The sequence below is a fragment of the Ceratotherium simum genome, chromosome 16, assembly GCF_057802395.1.
Source record: "Ceratotherium simum simum isolate JZ-2026a chromosome 16, ASM5780239v1, whole genome shotgun sequence".
Classification (NCBI taxonomy): Eukaryota; Metazoa; Chordata; class Mammalia; order Perissodactyla; family Rhinocerotidae; genus Ceratotherium; species Ceratotherium simum.
Window position 1 is genome coordinate 2,877,513 of NC_141915.1, and position 19,603 is coordinate 2,897,115.

The 19,603-nt window shown below is 44.6% G+C and overlaps 1 protein-coding gene across 4 annotated transcripts in view; it reads right to left on the bottom strand.

Moving 5' to 3' along the window:
* Positions 1 to 544: 544 nt before the first annotated feature.
* SPECC1 (sperm antigen with calponin homology and coiled-coil domains 1) overlaps positions 545 to 19,603 on the bottom strand; it is a 268,607-nt gene continuing 249,548 nt past the window's right edge. For all 4 annotated transcript variants that reach the window (XM_087440379.1, XM_087440380.1, XM_014789480.2 and 1 more), the window contains 2 exons: positions 11,414 to 11,473; positions 545 to 4,149 (listed from right to left, as the gene is read on the bottom strand). In XM_087440379.1, the coding sequence (XP_087296505.1) occupies positions 4,060 to 4,149; positions 11,414 to 11,473 (150 nt within the window). In that variant the 3' untranslated portion in view covers positions 545 to 4,059. The remainder of the gene's footprint in view (positions 4,150 to 11,413; positions 11,474 to 19,603) is intronic.

The following is a 19,603-nucleotide window of genomic DNA, read 5'->3' on the forward strand; positions in this document are numbered from 1 at the left end:
AGGACGGGCAGGGCTGGCCGCCTAGGACACCGGTGAATGGTGGCCTCGGAGTGACGCCTCAAGAACCACACGTCACCGGATGAACTGGCACACACAGCGTACTGCTGTCAGAACACGCTGGCGTCCCATCCTTTAAAATTCACACTAACTCTGCCTCCTCAATCCTGGCATAATCTCCTCCTGCTTAACACCCCGAGCGTGCGGTTTCCAGGACCTCGGTGCGCAGAGCAGACACACGGAGCGGAGCAGCCTGTGGTGCGGGCGCCTGGTGTGTGCACCTCTGCACAGCTCTGCAGCAGCCTGTGTCAGCCCCAAAGGGGGATTTTCACAAGAGACTGTCGTCACAGCAAGAGGGCTGCGAACCAGAGGAGGCAGAGGAGCTGCCAGGACCCCAGTCCCTCCCGGCAACTTCCGGTAATGCCAGCTGTGGGGACCACAGCCCAACAAGGAATAGGGACACAAAGATGCTGGTTTGAAAACAGACTGAATGCAAGCTTGGCATTTTGAGAAAATAGTAACAATAAATGGCACTGGCACAAATACATAATCAGACAGAAACAAAATATATTTATTAGAGATATTACAGAGTCATACATGGTACACTTTCATGTTAGCAGTTAAATACACCTCTGTTGGCATGTCACGTCTCGACAACGCTGGGAGAAGCTGGGTTGCTCTTTGCAGATACGAGGCCACAGATGTATCGACTGCATTCACCTAATGTAGTCAAACAGTGAGCTACTCAGGTGTTACAGATTCAGCCAAACTCTAACCCGGGTCAGAGACGTGACACACCCAGGGAACTTGGGCAACTGAGACATTAAAAAGACTTTAAAAAAGGTTGCGAGGTTATATCCTTTAGTGCATGTCATTGGTAGTTCATCTCAAAGTGGCACTCAGGCTTGGAAGGGGAGGGGCTGCTGCTGGATTTGGCACATGGGTTTGTGTGTCCCGACCCGAGTCCTTGGCCTCCTCAGGCCAGGGAAGTGCTGTCACTGGGGAGGCGGGGGGGAAACTGGGAGAAACCGGCCAGCGCATCCGAGGGGAAGAGAACACTGCAGACACTTGTCATAGCTGCCCGTCTGCGTGTCGCCAGATGGTTCATCACTTTGGGACGCTTTGGACAGTCTCAACAAAAGCTATAAAACAACAACTGAATGAAGAATGAAAACCAAAGACTAACATTGCTTCTGAGGTGAGAAGGGAACAGGATGATGGACGTGTGAATTTGCCCGGATCCTCAGAATGCTAACCCAAGGGGGCTGGGGCCATGGCGCTGTCACCGGTCACCTAGAGTTCAAGTCCATGAAACAACTCACAGTGCAAAGAACTATGGTCTTCTCTTTAAAAAAATCCTCCACTCTTCTGGGCCTTGCATTTTGCATCTGTCTTTTATATAAAAATAGTACATTTTAAAAAAAATGATCTGCAGAACCACCAAATAATTTTAAATGACTAAGTATTGGCTGAAGGAAGATGGGAAGAAACACGGATGCTGTAGCCTCTGAAAGCCTCAGGACAGGACACTGGGAACGATACAGTTTGCTGACCCTACCTTGTGTTCTCAATTATCAATTTTACACGTTTGCCTTGTGCTCTGAGCTCTCCAATTAAAAATGGATCTAAAAACCCCACCCTGTGGCCCAGCCCGGGTTGGGACGGCTTCCTCTAGGTCCTGCAGTGCTGGAAGGCCTGACCCTGCACCCTGTCTGCCTTCAGTGTCTGGACCAGGACCCCGCAGGGCCAGACCTGCCCCAAGCAGCACCACCTGCGTTTCCAAGAACAGGACAAACGCTTCCTCTGCTGTAACAAGCCACTGGCAAAGATGGGGGTCAAGGAACTTCTCTGAGTTATAAAAATAAATTGCACATGGCCTTTCTTTCATATGACATTTCTTTCGCTCTTTTTAACCTACAGGGAGCAGGGTCCAGCTTGGAGGGAGGGGAAGCAGCACCACCACCCCCGAAGAGAGGGCTCTGCCTGGAGCTCATTCTGAATCACTTACGGGAACCACCAAGCACAGGCTCCAGGAACGGTCAACACCCCTCCGGGTATCCCCAGACCTCCACTGCCTCTCCCCACAAAACCTCGGAAAACCCTGGATTAAACACAACAACCAACAGCTCAGCCCAACTACGTGGGATATGGCTTTTCCCCACTGCACTGGTGAGCACGGCAGAAGCACAGAGATAATGAAAACGTATCAGTTACGTCAACGAGAGACAGACATATGAAGCAACACAAGTAATAACTTTCCTCTGGATGTGTTCATCAGGAAGGAGTCAGCTACACTGTTCAGACTGTGCCTCCAACTTCCATTTGAGAACAAACGGGCCAGTTGCATGGTGCCATCACCAAACGCTGCAGTGGAGCGACCTGCGCTCACTGCCCCGCCCGGGCCACGATGAAAGGTGCGCTCTCAGTGGCTGTCGGGGAACTCTGAAAATACAGAGACCACATCCCTGGTCCCCTTCCAGAAATTCTGAATCAACTGATGGGGCAGGCCAGGATTGCGTATTTTCAACAAGCTCCCCAGGAGATTCTGACCTGGAGCCACAGGAGAACCACAGCAGGGCAGTGCAGTAGCTTGGGAACGAGGGACAGACCATCTGCAGAGCCCAGCCGCCACCTCCTCAAAGGTGGCCTGGAGGAGGGGCCGAGCTCCCGTCTCTGCCAGCACAGGGCCTGGGCTGCAGCCATGGAGATTTGCTCTGAGTAATGACGGCAGCATTGTAACCCGGGGTGACTTGTGGTGAGGATGACCCTTTGTCAGAGGGGCACTCACACAGCGCACCGGGCACTTACATCAGCAAGTGGCAGGCACTGACGAATCCACCTCAACTGCCAGGGTGAACCGCACCCTCATTTGCTACCTAATGAGCATTTGTTTTTCCAACGAGAACACCAAACAGCCGCCAGGGGGTTCCTGCACGGGGCACTTCTGGGGCGACCAGGGCTGCTCTGAGGGGGGCTCTGCTGCCACTTAGGGTGACAGCAGGACAGTGGAGAAACTGCATTTTCCTTTGTTCAATTATAAACGGAGCCATCTCTGCCTACCCCTAAGGGCTTCCTTTTGCCATGCAAATGTAAAAGGCCTGACCAAGCACTAAAAACTGTCTCGAGCTGGGATGTTTCAATTTGCTGTCTGCCCAGCATCCCAAGAAATACACACCTTCAGCCTGTTTGTGCAAATACATCAAGACCCGCAGGCACAGGCGACTTCACACACGGGTGACTTTCTGTCAAGTTCTGCACGTGGGACAAACGCGTGTGGGTGTGAATGGGAGTGTGAACAAATGGAGCAGTTAAGAGTTTCCTGCTCAGCATGAAAGTGACCAGCGAGCGGGCAGGTCGGAGTGTGACCCATCCAAGCACACAGCCGGGGAGGGGGCGGCACATGCTTCTCTCTGCAGGACGCCCACGGAGACACTGCGACAAACTACCCAGGGCCTCCCTGGCATTCTCAAATGTTTTATCTTCCATCCAAAGAATCAAATAAGTGACAGTGAGATCTAAAAAATGTAACCAAGTTCTAGGTGTTAAATTGTTACCCAGAAGGTAAGCATATTTCCCAAAAAGCCAGGGCTGCTTGAGAGCTAATGTTTCTTTGACATTTTGTGTTTTGTTGGTTTTTTTCTGGGGTGGGGGGTGGCAAGGGCCAAGTTTTTATAAAGGCAAAAGCCAGGACTTTTAGTAGAAAGATGACAGATCTGGAAGTGCCGTTCGTCGTGAACTCAGTGCAGTGCACGTGTGCAGACACGCAGCGTGACTTGAGATGTCCTGGGGTCGTGGGAACGAGCTGGGCGTGGACTCTCGGCTCTGGAAGGAGGGAGGCCCGAGGGAGGGCAAAGCTGCCTCGACGAACACTCCCAGTGCGTCTGGATTTAAGGTGGGTGCACGGCGGAACCCAGCTATTTCTCACGTGTGGGTTGGGCCCCTGGATTGAGGCTTCCTCTGAGATCCAGACAGCCGGGGGCGGGTGGAGCAGGGCCTGTGGAAAGTGACCAGGTGCTTCGGACAAACTGCAGGCGGTGGCGGCTGCTCTCGGGCCCTCTGGGTTTACGTCTCAAAGTACTTGTAGATCTGGGCCACGTACTGCATCACGCTCTGCCAGTCCGGCCGATCTGTGTACAGCATCTCACTGAGCTCCTGCAGGAGGAGAGAAGAGGTCACAGGGGGACATCACCGACCCCTTCCCACAAAGGGGCTCAGAGCCAGGTCGGGGCTCGTGCAGCCTAGAGACCCTCCACCTACATGGACAGAAGGTGCAAGCAACACCAAGATGGTGTTAAATGCGATTACTTAAAAGAAAAGCTTTTCTTTTCTTCCTATTGAGGAGATATTATCCCTTTTAAAGAACACCAGATGGGACCAGCCTGGTGGCGCGGCAGTGAAGTGCCTGCACTCCGCTTCGGATCCCGGGCGCGCACCGAGCACCGCTTGTGAAGCCATGCTGTGGTGGTGTCCCATATAAAGCAGAGGAAGATGGGCACGGATGTTAGCCCAGGGCCAGTCTACCTCAGCAAAAAGAGGAGGATTGGCATCGGATGTTAGCTCAGGGCTGATCTTCCTCACATAAAAAAAAAAAAAAAACAGACATGACCTCCCACCCCCTCATCTTTTATCAACGTGACAGCATGAAAAAAAGTTGTGAAAAGAGAAAGCCACCTGTAATTCCATTATCGTAAAACGATTTACGCTTTCCTAAGTTACACTTGGATGTGCACCTCCGTTCTCTCCTGCTTCCATCACAGCGGACGTCCTCTTGTGTGCTTTTCTACTGCATGTTTTTCACACACAATTTCCCATGTGGCAGCGCCGTGTGGGCTGTCATTTTAGTGGACGCGCGGCGTCCGTCATCGACAGGACATCTCCTAGCACCTGACGTGCAGTTGCGTTCACTGCTTCACGTTACAGACTTTGCAATAAGCAACTTTGTGCAGTATTGTTTCCTTCTTCTGAATTAGTGCCTCGAGATAAATTCCCAAGAATAAGATTACCACAAAAGCCTTCAACCAACTTAAAATGCAACCACTGTTTTATCAGAATTAAGTCTCACCATTTAATGTCTCTCCCCCTTAATTTAGTAGGCAACGAGCAGGCAGAAGGTAAAGGTCGGAAGGCGACAGACAGGAGGGCGAGGTACTCTGTGAGCACCCAGTCAAGCTTTCCTGAAATTCGTGCCACTGACTTGGGACTGAATTTGGATTCTTTTGTGGTCAGAAGAGAACAGTAGGAAAGGATCCTGATGTAAGGACAGAAGCAGAGATGCATGGAAAAATAAGGCTGAACTTAGCACATCTGTTCCTGGGCAGTGACACAATTAGCTGAGGCCTGTAACCAGCCATTTATCTTCTGTTTCAACAACATCTAAATGTATTTTACCAATTTTGCTCCCTGGTTATTTATGCCATAAAACTATCAGCATAGCACTGGTCATGGGAAAGTGGTGGAAAAGGAGCGAGTGGAACACTCTACACAGACATACCCAGAACAACTTAAAAAGAAAAGCAAAGTTTTCACAGAAGACAACGATTAAAAGTCTCCTTCTACCTAAAATACTGTGGTCAGGACTGTGCACACAGATTCATACATGAAAACCTAAAACCCCTACAATAGGAGGGTTAACATGACAACACAGAAAAGAAGTGATCAAGAATTGAGCATGCTGTTTAGCAGAGAGATGAGCTCTGAGAAAGGAAGGAATGCCTACAGATGCAAGAGAGATGGCAAACTTCCCTCTGTATGTTCCATCTCAGAGAGGGTTTGGAAGTCTGATCAATATTCACAGTTTTACTCAGTCTTTCTTACATGCCTGGACCTAACGATAATTAAACTAAAAAATATTTTGGTACATTGTCAACACAGTTGAACATGTTTGAAGAAATAATTTAGCACATATCAGGAGAAGAGAGAGCATGCTGCATAAAAATCTGATAATGCATGACATTTATTTGAATTTGTAGCTAAAAATCTTCCAAAAAAGAAAACACCAGGCCCAGATGGTTTCACCGGTTAATTCTACCAAATATTTAAGGAAGAAATAGTCCCAATTTTACACAGTCTCTTCCAGGAAATAGAAGACAAGGGAACACTTCCTCACTTATTCTGTGAAGCCAGCATTACCATAATACCAAAACCAGACAAAGATATTAAAGAGAACTACCAATTTCTCACATGAACATAGACACAAAAATCTTAACAAGTGTTAGCGAATTGAATCACGATAAAGTGTGGTTCATCTCAGGAATGCAAAGCTGGTTCAACATCCATAAATCAATGTTACTCATATTAACAGACTAAATAAGAAAAACCGTATGATCATATCAACAGATGCAGAAAAAGCAGTACACAAAATCCAACAACTATTCATGATAAAAACTCTCAAAAAACTAGAAATAGAATGGAATTTCTTTTACCCAATAAAGGATATATACAAAACACAAAAGCTGACATCATACTTAATGGTGGCAGAGTGAACACTTTCGCCGTAAGACCAGGAAAAAAGAACAAGGCAAGGACGTTTTCTCTCACCTCCCCTATTCAACACTGTACTGGAAGTTCTAGCTAGTGCAATACGGCAAGAAAAAGAAACAAAAGGCATACAGATTGGGAAGCCAGAAAGAAAACTATCTTTTTTTTTTTTTTTTTTGGTGAGGAAGACTGGCCCTGAGCTCACATCTGTTGCCAATCCTCCTCTTTTTGCTTGAGGAAGATTGCCGCTGAGCTAACATCTGTGCCAGTCTTCCTCCACTTCGTATGTGGGTCGCTACCACAGCATGGCTTGATGAGTGGTGTGTAGATCCACGCCCGGGACCTGAACTCACGAACCCCTGGCCACCAAAGCGGAGCATGTGAACTTAACCATTATGCCACTGGCTGGCCCCCCAAAACTATCTTTATTTACAGATGACATAATTGTCTACATAGAAAACCCCGAAGAATCTACCCAAAAACTTCCTGGAACTAATATGCAAGTTTAGCAAGGTCTCAGGATACAAGTCAATAGCTTTCCTATATAGCAGCAGTGAGCAACTGGAATTTGAAAAAATAAAACAAAACAAAAATAACCATTTTAAATGACACCAAAAAGAAAGGCTCTATATGCAGAAAACTGCAAAACACTATAGGCAAAAAACTGTAAAACACTGATGAAAGAAATCAAGAAGCTCTAAATAAATGGAGAGATATTCTATGTTCATGGATTGGAAGACAGAGTTTGTGAAAATATAAATTCTTCCTAATCTGATCTATAGATACAACAAAATCCCAATCAAAATTCCAGCAAGCATTTTTTTTTGTAGATATTGACAAACTGATTCTAAAATTTATCAAGGCAAAGGTACTATAGAAGAGCCAAAACAGTTCTAAAAAGAAGAAGAAAGTTGGATGACTTGATTTCAAGATTTGTAAAGCTATATTAATCAAGACAGTGTGGTATGGCCAAGGGACAGAACTGAGATCATGTTATGTGTATTTTACCACAATGAAAATAATCGGAAAAAAAAAAAGATAAGGCTTCTTGCCCTTGGGAGCTCACGGTCTTGGGGGGGTGGTGTAGATAAGCCCTATAAATCAGACAAATTACAACATAACATGGCATATGCTGTATAGTACTATGAGTCAAGTGTGCTTTAGAGCCAGAAGGTGGGCACAGCTGTCCTGGGTGCAGGGTCACGGAGTGGGTAAGATATAGGCCTGCCTGCCTTGCCTCTTGTCTGCCTCTCACTAGCTGTGTGATCGTCTATGGAACTGCACGTGCCTCAGTGTCCCACCTATAAGGAGCATCTATCTCACAGGACTTCTGAGAGGGCCCGATAAGTCAACACATGGAAAATGCCTGGCACATAGCAAACATGAAAAAAATGCTTTTCATGTGATTAAGTTCGAATTAACTCCTTAAGTATCCTTTATAAAGTTTATACTACACAGCAGGCTCAGTTACGCCTAAGGAGCCATTTTGACATCCTTGTAAAATCCTGAGTTGCAAGGACCTCCCTCCACAGGTGACCTGAGAACTTAATCTGTGTGTGTGGTGATTGTGCTGGTGGACACACCAACTTACTCAGTAAGCAACACCCTCACAGACTATATGACCCCGTGTGGGAGCGTCCCCTCACCAGGATACAAACACATCACCCCTTGGAGGACACGCATTCTGGCTGCTTTCACAGTAATGGCGATGACGCCCCATACCTTCTCTCACCTATTCCCGCTGTGAGGAGTTGCTCACCCTTGTGATATGGCGGCTAAACCTCTATACGACACTGTGGCTGAGAAGGAATGCATTCTAAAATTGGGGGAACGCTCTAGAGCTTTCACTTTTAAAAAATCTCATCCTTGCTAATATGCTACCCAGAAACCTATACTTACTTGAATATATACATATAAGTGAATTTTTCCCTGATATTTTTCCCTGACTAATCTAACAATGGAACTTGAGCAAAGCCTTGGGATATTACTGCTGCCAGTTCTGATTGGGTGTATTTTAAAAGTGTCACGTGTAGTTAAATATATTATTTTTCAATCCACATCAAGATATTGAAAAGCAAATTTAATATTATAGGAAGTTTCTATTTTGTTGATGGCATAAACTGGTTAAATTGCTGACAAACATTCCTAAATGCTTTTGAGATTACTATGTTTGTCAGTAGCTCCTCACAGACATCTGGACACGTAAAATTGCTGGCTCTGACAGTTAGTTCAACAAGAGGATCTCATTTGCTCCCCAGCTTTCACTAACTTCTACAGTACATTAGATGAAAAAGAGGAAAAAAATGTCACATTAAAAAAGCAAATATTAACTGTAACACTACAAAGAAAAACGTCTTCTGTGCATAACATAATCTAACAAGCTCTCATTATCTCGATTCCTTACATAAACTATCCTTTGTGGCTTGTTAGTCATTTAGTGTTTCAGGGAAGATAAACAGGGTTCCTGTTACTACACCTCAGCCAGACGTGTAAGTCCCCTCACTCCTTTTTAGATTCTCTAGACTTGTGTTTACATGATAGAGATATTTATTTCTTAAAGGTTTGGTAGAATTTGGGTTTACTGGGATTTTTTTGTGTGTGCGACTACATTTTTAACAATAAATTCAACTTCTGTAATGGTTAAAATTCTACTTCTCTTTGAGTAAGTTTTGCAAAAATATTTACATTTAATATGTGAAGAAATATATTTATATTTCTTTAGAAAATTATCTATTCTGTTTCAAATATATTGGCATAACATTGTTCACAGTACCAAAATTTCCATGATAGCTGTACTTTCACTTTTTCATTTCTCAGATTCCCTACATCCTCTGAGGGTTATGGAAGTGTGTCTGTTATTTCAACTTAGATTTTCCTGATCACTAATGAAACTGAACATCTTTTTAAATGTTTATTGGCCATTCGTGAGTTGCCTATTCTAGCCTTTGATAATTTTCTATTAGATTGTTTTTTTATTACTGGTTAGTAGATATTATTTGTAGATAATCTGTCTTTGCTTTTACTGTAGTTTCGTTATGACGTATCTGGATGGATATTTTGTATTATTCATCCTGTTTGAGATTCATTAGGAATCTGTGGTCTTTCATCATTCTGGAAAACTTTCAGGCACGATTTCTTTAAATATTGTCTCTCTCTCATGTTTTCTTTCCTCTTCTTCTGGAATTCTCATTGGACATGGGACTTAGACATTTTCTGATTTTATCTTCCATGTCTCAAGCTCTGCAACAGAGGCTATCATTTGGCTAATCCAATAGTTATTCCCAACCTCTCTCTCCCTTGCAGGCTTCCCACTACAGAGGATAAAAAATGTTACACACTCACTTTCTCAAATTCCCTGCAACTAGGGTGGCCATGTAACAGAGTACTGCCAATGAGCTGACGGGACTCTGGGAAGCCTTTTGACTTCCATTAAAGGGGAAAGTTGTGAGGTGCTTGCTCTATTCCTTCCCCCTCCTTCCTGCCCTGCAGATGGGAGTAATGTCTGGAGCATGGCAGCCTTGTTGAAACATGGAGGAACAAATATGGGAACAAAGAGCCAGTCAATTGAAGATGGTAGAGTATAGAGAAGAGACACTCTGGAGTCCTTGATTACAACACTGAGGAGTGAACCAATTTTGAAATTGCTTCTACATTTGTTTAAAAAAAAATTAATAAGATCTTTATGGTTTAAGCAACTGTTAGTTGGGTTTTCCATTTCTTGAAGTTGAATATATACTAACTAATAAAATGCCTCTATTATATTTTCCATTTTTTGATGTCTCTGTTTTATGTTCTGGGTAATTTCCCTAGATCTATTTTCCACTTCAGTAGTTCTCTCTTCCGCTGTATCTAATCAGTTTTTCAACCCAACTGGTGTTTTTAATTCCGCATTTTTATTTCTGAAAGTTTTATTTGATTCTTTTTCCAAAGCTTTTTATAGTACCATGTTCCCTCCTTATGATTTTTATTCCTTCTTTTACCTCTTTAATATATTTAAATATAGTCTTTTTTAGTCTCTTTCTTATTGTTTTATTATCTCAAGTTCTAGTAGATGATCCTATTGTTTGTTGTGTCTTCTGACTAGCTCAAGTACATCATTTTCTTGAGTATTTTGTAATTTTGGATTGTGAGTGTATCTTCAGTAGCCATTGTACTAGCAGCCCAGGAGATTCCTGCACCAGAGACAGTATAAACTAGGGGCTTCTTGCAGCACAGATATTATAAATTTGAACTTCAAACCTCATCTGGCTCAGCTTTCTTTTCTTACAGGAGACTTTCTTTTTTTTTGGCCACAAAAAAATCCAAAGTAGAGACCAAGCTTCCTTATCACCTCCCTGGACTAGCAGGTGGAGTTTTTTATTTCCCCCTTCACTAGGAAGAGAAACATTTTGTGAGCCTTGGTTTCGTGCAGGGGTCTCAGTACTAATGCTCTGTTTATGGGAGCACCTGTGTGGGCATTAAATAAAGCCTATGCCCATTAGGTACCCATATATTATGAGCCCTCTACCACTATCTCCAGCCCCACCCCTGGGGGTTGCCACTGTCTCACCTCATGCCTCGTGGCTCTGTTTTTCACTTCTCTTTTAATTTCTGTCATCTGGTTATTTCCCATTTTTTCTTCAGAACTGAGCTATGTATTGATATTTTTTAAATTACATTTCATTCAGATTTCTAGGTGACTTGAACAAGAGGGCTTTAATGATAATTCAGTCCACTGTGCTTCCAGAACTAAAATTTATCCATAATGAAATCTTCACTGAAAAAGCTCTAAGTCATATGTGGTCAGACCAACTGGGTAATTTTATATTAGGGATCATGAGTAACAAATCTTCAGCAAATGGATTTCAATGTTCTGTAAGAAATTGTTTAGTAGATGACATAAAGTTCTTTCTCACGTAATTAGAATAAAGTATCACAAAGATAAAAATAAGATACTTACCAAGCTGGGTTTGATGCCTACACTTTCAGCTGCTTCAAATGCCAACAAGAGATTCCTTTTCTAGGTTAAAAAAACAAAGAGACTGGAAATTATCAACTAAAAATATATAGCTTTTGCTAGGAAAGAACACCAACTGACACTCCCATATAGACGATCTCTATTATAAAATATTTAAATTTTTAAGTCAAATATGCAAACAATGGTCTCAATTTAAGGGAAAAAAAAGAATAACAGGTTACAGTGTTACTAAAAATGACATTATTGATTGATTTCCTGACTATGAAAGATAAATTTTTGTTTGGTTATTTTTTACTTTGTCAAGATTTATGACATACACATTCTGCTGCAGATCAACAGTTGTTTAACAGTGGTGCTATATTAAAAAAATTATCAAAGTAACATGTGCACATAGTTAAATATAATCATATGAAAAACTGTTCCTTCCTCCAATCCTGGTCCTTCGGGGAACCACTTTTGATTTTTCTCCTAAATTCTTTAGGTGATTACCTCCATTTCTCTATAACATGCTTACACCACTGTTTCTTGATTCCTAAAACAGAGGCATTACCTACTAACTTCCTCCCAAGATAAACGAGGACTTAGGTATCATGCACCTCTCTCTCTCCTCCCTTCATTATAGTTATATGGCTAATTTTAGTTCCTTTATTAGTTATGTTCGTGACTTTAAATAATACCCTTAAACCTCCATTTCCTATTCCATCAATTATGTATGGTACTTTCTTTTTTTTTTAATACTTTTTAATTTATTTTTCCCCCAAAGCCCCAGTAGATAGTTGTATGTCATAGCTGCACATCCTTCTAGTTGCTGTATGTGGGACGCGGCCTCAGCATGGCCAGAGAAGCAGTGCATCGGAGCGTGCCCGGGATCCGAACCCGGGCCGCCAGTAGCGGAGCGCATGCACTTAACCGCTAAGCCGCGGGGCCAGCCCTGTATGGTACTTTCTGACTCCACTTTGTATGACAGAAAAGAAGTTCCCCTTGCCTATCCTACACTTTGTCAAGTTTTACTTTTAAACTGCTAAAACTTACATTTGGTTCCTTTTCTATAACCACATTTAAGTCTTCTGCACTCTCTTAATAGGATGATTGTGAAAACTGAAAACACTACACAGTATTTACACAACCGAGTGCTGCGATTACTTTTTTCCTTCTCTATAGTTTCACAATCATGGTGCTGTACCATTCAAAACATTTTTTCAAAAGGATTTTCCTCTTTCTAACTCAAAAAATTACTCAAAATCATACCACAATTTAGTGTGTTCCCCTCCTGGACCTTGCCTTTCTTCAAAAGTTTGTTTTCTACAATTCTGCTTGTTTTGGTTTTTCTTTCTTTTTTTTTTCTGGTGAGGAAGATCAGCCCTGAGCTAACATCCAATGCCAATCCCCTCTTTTTTTTTTGCCAAGGAAGATTGGCCCTGAGCTAACATCTGTGGCCATCTTCCTCTACTTCACATGGGACGCTGCCACAGCATGGCGTGACAAGCGGTGTGCACCCGGGATCCGAACCCTTGAACCCCGGGCCACCGAGGCAGAGCGTGAGCACTTAACCGCCTGCGCCACCGGGCCGGCCCATTTTGGTTTTTCTTATTGGGAGAAGATCTGTATGCCTCCTTCTCATATTCTGGCTTCTTTCTCATTCTGACTATTGCTTATAATTCATAATATTCTCTGTGTAGCAAAGTGACTTTCTGTTCTAACAGACAGACTGCCTCATATTTGGGCCATAAGTTCCTTGCACAGCTTCTCATTTTTTCCTTTATCATACCCTCAAGCTCTTAATCATATCATTATTCTATGAAATCCAGCAGCTCCAGAGTCCTCCAGAACCTCAGGTCAATTTTTGGATAATACTCCTGTTAGTAGTACATTCTTAGGTTTCTTTCTTAAGAAAGGATGTGGCAGAGATACATTTTCTGGATGCATTCATAGATGAAAATTTCTCTTTTCTACTATCACACTTGGTTAATAATTTGGCTGGATATAGAATTCCAGGTTGAAAACAATTTTCCCTAGAATTTTAAAGGCACTGTTCCACGATCATTTAACCCTAATTTGCGGCTTCTTTTTGAGACTTTTTCTAGCCATTCTCTGATGTGTCTTCATTGGATGAACTTAAGAATCATTTGGCCATGCCTCCTCCCCTCCAAAATTCATTTGAAAGTCATTATATTAAAATCATATTATATTAAATTTTAAATTAATACATTTAAGATTATATTAAAATTTAATTAAATTGGTAAACTAAGTATAATTGAGAGACAAATATGTTTCTGTACATATTCGTTTTATGTTCCTCAGTAGACTTTTGTAATTTTATGCATTCAGATTTTATACATAATTTTATACACTTTTGCATTTCCCCATGGCTCCCACCTTCTGTCCCTGCCTGCACATCTAGTGCCTGACAATTAAGGGGTCTGCCCTGACACTGAAGCAAACTCTCTGCTCTGGGTTCCAGGCCACGGAAAAACCCTAAGACATGGCTCTGCACGTTTTCTTCTAGTCTGTGGTCGAGGCCTTGGAAAGTAGTTGATCTGTGGTCATCTTGCCCAAGCCGCCAGCCCTCTTCCTCCAAATTAAGGGAAATTAATGGGGATGGCCTGGAAACCTAACACTTGTTTCCGTAACACTCCTCTCTGTTGAGAGGGGAGCTGTCAATTGGCTCCTGGCTTCCTTATACTTAGCCCAAACTACTGGCAGCAATCTCCTCTTTTGGTGTTAATAAGACCTTTGTCCTTATTTTAAAGTCCTTTTGGTTAGTTTTGGGGAGACAGGGGGTTTCTAAGCCAGTTTTTAGGCTACCATTTTTCCAGAAGTCAAGATACAAATATTTTTACAGCTTATGACACGTCGTGCCAAACTGCTCTCTAAAACGCTACACCAATTTTCCATTCCAGGATTGGTGTATAAGTGTCCATTTTCTCGTACCCTTACTTGCATAGACTATTATGATTTTCGAAAATTGCTGTCAAATGTGACAGGCTAAAAATAATATTTTATTGTTTTAATTTATATTCTTTGATTACTAGTAAGGACTAACAAAAAGGCATTTTTTTAAAAAAAATAATTTTATTTATTTATTTTCCCCCCAAAGCCCCAGTAGATAGTTGTATGTCATAGCTGCACATCCTTCTAGTTGCTGTATGTGGGACGCGGCCTCAGCATGGCCAGAGAAGTGGTATGTCAGTGCGCGCCTGGCATCTGAACCCGGGCCGCCAGCAGTGGAGCGTGAGCACCCAACAGCCAAGCCACGGGGCCGGCCCCGAAAAGGCATTTCTAAACCTAAGGTTTTATACAGAATTCTCCCAAGACCCTCTAGCCTGATTCTAACAAAAAAGCTGGTGTTTTCGAAGCAGATATTGCACAAAGAAGAAAGAGTATGTTGAAAAATTGTCTAAAAGTATTCTGAAATAGTGTACAGTATGACATGGAACATTATAGAGAGGTGGTTTTTGGTTCACACAAATGACTTTTATTCAGTTTGACAGCAGCAGGACATCAGTGACCAAGCGTCGCTACCCTAATTCTCTTTCATTAGAACCCTGTTGCGGCCACTGGGAGAAGGCCGATGGCAGACCCCCCGCACGGGAGCCAAAGAGAGTGTGCCAGGCACAGCTCAGGGGGCCTCAGTTGGCCTGTGGAGCAGCTCTGCACGCACAGGCAGGGCAGGGTGAGCAGCCGCGCTGCTGCGGTCCTGCCCCGTGGGGACAAGTGGACCTTCCAGTTCCAGGACAGCCTACGTCCCCACCCCCAGTAGGACTCTGCTGCTGGCCGGGCTAGTTGGGTCTCACCTGAAACTGACGGGAGACAGGGTCCCAAGTGCAGAATTCCTCCTCTTACATCAACATTTTGCTTCAGACACTGGAATAAACACACTCCGTTCCCTCACCTGAATCTGTGTAGTGTGAGTGTAAGTTTCATAGGATGACAGATGAATACGCTTTTTACTGAAAAAACGCTCAAACCGGCCATTGACTAACTCACATCCTGTGCTTGTATATCTCTTTAATGTCTTTAGAAGACATTCCTATTTAATATCGATGTCAAACTATAAACATTACAGGCCTCTCTTGGCGCCCCTTTCGATGTATGCGTACGCCAAAGAAAGCCAAAGCCCCCTCACACGAGCGCTGACCGCACAAGGCTCTGGGCCGGAGCTGACTCCCTCAGCCCGACGACTTCGCAGGTGTGCGCCTCCTTCAAATTAGCTGCTTCCCTCGGAAACCCAACCTCAAATACGCCTCTCTTAGGAAAACTTCGCTGCTTTTAGCCCTCACTCTCCTCAGGGAAGAGTACCCCCACGCTGTCTCACACGTGTGCTCAGTTTTACACTGTGTTGATTTGATTTGCCTGGGTTGACACCTTATTTTGAAAACCCTCCTCAGTAACTTTAATACACATGAGCCTCTCTCACCAAACTGAACGTGAGCATCCCCCGGGGCAAGCTTGTCACACACCGTGTAGGTTACCGCCACTCCACCCAGACTGCGTCTACACGGGGCATTCAGGAAGCAGGAAGCCAGCTGTTCCCTGGTAACTAGCAGACAGAGTCCTGGGCTCTGGACACAGATCCAGCTCTAGCTGACAGGAGCCTGTGAAGCCACAGACATCCCAAAATGAAAACCCCAGCCACCTGGAGCCGACTCCGCCGTCTCCTCACAGACCCACGGTCTTGCTCAGTCTGACCCGTGTGCTCCCTCACGGCAGAGCTGCAGATTAGGGAGGAGAGAGTCCACCCGACAGCAGAACACAGGCCCGGTACCACAAGGACGGGAGGAAGGGGTGACCTGACGTCTGGTGTCCCGCACTCCCTCTCCGGGCCAGTCACCGGGCAGTGCCGGGCGGGGCTCACCCCGTCTGGAGCAGGACAGCAGCGTTTCAGTCATCGGGATGCAGTGCTCACGATTCAGAGTGTGAAGGCAAACACTTTTAGGCCCATTAGGCCCATTATTTCCCAAGAGATCTATTGATTCAAGGACAAAGAGCCTCGGTGTGTTTGCGTGACTGCAGACAAACATTTCCCTCCCTCGGGAAGATCCCTGTTTGAGACAGCGTGTGCATCCATGCTTACACTTAGCCTTACTAGTTTTAGTCAGATCTTCTGATGATTCTGAATTGTTTTATGCCCACTACTTAATTATCTTTCTAACATCCCACGGAAGAGGCAGAGCCTGAGAAATGAAGCGGGTGGGAAGGGAGCGGACGGAAAGGACACGGTTGGATGCGGGCTTGGCCTGTGAGGGGCACGATGCCCCGGCAGCGTGGACCCCCAGACACCACACCCTCCCGGCCTGTGTCCCCCTCTCTGGCTGCTCCTTCCTGGTCCCCTCTGCTGGTCATCCTCCTCTACCCAGACAACAAAAAACTGGAGCCCTCAGGTTTGTTCCTTGGTCTTCTCTCTGCGCCTGTGATTTGTGCTTTTTAATAAGAAACAGATATTTGGTCTTCATCCATTGTTCCTGGCACAGAGCTCCTAAAACCCTTGAAATTTCCTATATAAGAGCCACAGGGGCATCTTTTGTACTACTATTTGGTTTTTGTCCTTGGTTCTAGAAATGTCTTCAGAGCAATAAAGGTGAAATAGACGTTTTTTTGTTATTCATAACAAACCCGTTTCAACCACACCCAAGTTTACGTAATTGAGGTGATTTTTCCAAAGCCCCTAGAAAACCTAAGGATGGGGGCTGGTTGCCAGGGGAACCTTCCCTGTGATTAGAGAGTTGGAATGTTCAGTCCCACTCCCCCAACCTTGGGGAGGGGAGAGGGGCTGCAGGGTGAATCAATCACCAGGGTCCGATGATTTAATCAATCATGCCTATATAATGAAGCCTCCATAAAACCCCAAAAGGACACGGTTCAGAGAGCTTCTGGGTCGGTGAACACGTTCATGTGCCGAGAGGGTGGGGCACCCCAAACTCCAAGGGGACAGAAGCTCCTGTGCTCGGGATCCTTCCAGACCTCACCCTATGTATCTCCTCATCTGGCTGTTCATTCAAATTCTTTGTAATAAACTGTTAATCTAGTAAGTAAACTGTTTTCCTGAGTTCCGTGAGCTGCTCTAGCAAATTCACCAAACCCGAGGAGGTCGTGGGACCCTCTGATTTACAGCTGGTGGGGCGGAAGCACAGGTGACAATCTGGACTTGGATTGGTGTCTGAAGCAGGGGCAGTCTCATGGGACTGAGCCCCTAGCCTGTAGGACCTAACGCTATCTCCAGGTAGACAGTGTCAGAACTGAGTTAAACTGTAGGACACCAGCTGCTGTTGCAGAATTGGCAGGCGTGGGAAGCCCCGTCTCTTCACAGAAGTGTGCGAGTGCAGTGCTCAGAGCAAGGAGCCACACGGATTGGGTTTCTCCTGAGAGCTTCCCTTAGGACCAGGGCCTGGGTGAGCTTCACTCTCACGGGTTTAGATACCATCTGCACCTGCCCTGTGCAACGCAGTAGCCACTCACAACATGCAGCTATTTAAAATAGAAGTAATTAAAATTAAAAATTCAATTTTTAGTCACACTAGCCACATTCCATCAACAGCCCATGTGGCTAGTGGCTACCACACTGGACAGCACAGATGTAGAGCATTTCCATCCTTTCAATTCAATTCAACAGTGCTGATCTTTTCACCCATGACCCTCAACTCTGTGTTTCTAGCTCTGCTCTCCCTGCTGAACTCCAGACTTGCTGTCCGACTGCCTGCCTGACATTGCCACCTGCATACTTCACACACATCTCAGACTTAACACGATTCACAACAGAACACTTTTTTTGTTGTTTTTTTGTTTTCCAAATGTTTAATAATCCTGTCCAGGCCACTTCACAGATTACAAAGCACCACACGGAAAAGTGCTCGGAAATTTTAATACACTCTGTGATGGTTAATTTTATGTGTCAACTTGGTTGGGCCATAGTACCTGGATATTTCGCCAAACATTATTCTAGATGTTTCTGTGAAGGTATTTTTAAGATGAGATTAATGTTTAAGTCAGATGACTCTGGGTAAAGCAAATGACCCTCCATAATGTGGGTGGGCCTCATCCAATCAGTTGAAGGCCTCAATAGAAGAAAGACTCATCACTTCCCAAGAAGAGGGAATTCTGCCAGCAGACTGCCTTCAGACTCAAACTGTAGCAACAGTTTGATTCTTAAGACTGCCAGCCTGCCCTGCAAATTTTGGATTTGTCAGCCTCCACAGTTGTGTGAGCTAATTCCTTAATACAAGTCTCTCTGTTCCATTTCTCTGGAGTATTCTGACTAATACACACTCCAAAAAATTACATCAGTTTGTTCAGTTATTCTCACCATCAGTGCCAGGACCATTCTTTGGACTGTATTTAAATCCTAGTGTGGGATCATCAAAACAGAACTTTCAAACATTTCTATTCCTTCCCCGTCTCAGAAAATGGTCCCACCAGCTGGACAGCTGGGGTCGTCTTTGACTCTTTCCTTTTCTCCTCCTCTACAACCAATGAGTCACTAAGTCCAGTCTTCCGTCTATGACGCTGCCCCCTGAGAGCCAGCTAACGGGAGAAGCCAGGGAAAGCGGGCTCTCATGCCCTCTACTGCAACAGCCTCCCAACTGGCAGCTCCTCTTTCCCTCTTGTTCCCTTTCCAATTCATTTTTTTCCCCACATAACAGCCAGACAGATCTTTGAAAACACGAATCACGTCTCTCCACGGTCAGAATCCTTCAGTGACTTGCCACTGTGCGTGGAGGAAGTGTGGCGGGACTGCCTGCCAGAGTCATCTGTGGAAGGCCGGCAGGTCTGGACCCCGGGCATCATCACAGGCCACGCTTCCCCTCTCACTGCACTGCAGCCAGCTGGCCTTCCTTCCCATCCTCAGCTGCACCTGGTGTTCCCTTGCTCCGGCTGCTCCCTCACCCTGGAAAGCTCCCCTTAGCTCTTTGCACGGCTGGCTCCTTCGTGTTTGTTCTTCAGACATCAGCTTAAGTATCACCTCCTCAGAAAGACCTTCTCAGTCTTCCCGGTCTAAACTAGATCCCGCCCCATTCACCGTCACAGCACTGTGTTTCTCTCACAGCTCTTCCACAGTTTACAATTACTTATTTATAATATTACTTGTTATAGGTTTACTCACTTGTTTACTGTCTGTCTATGTCATGACAGCAAAGAACATGTCTACATTGTTCACTGTTGTCTCTATTTCTGCGC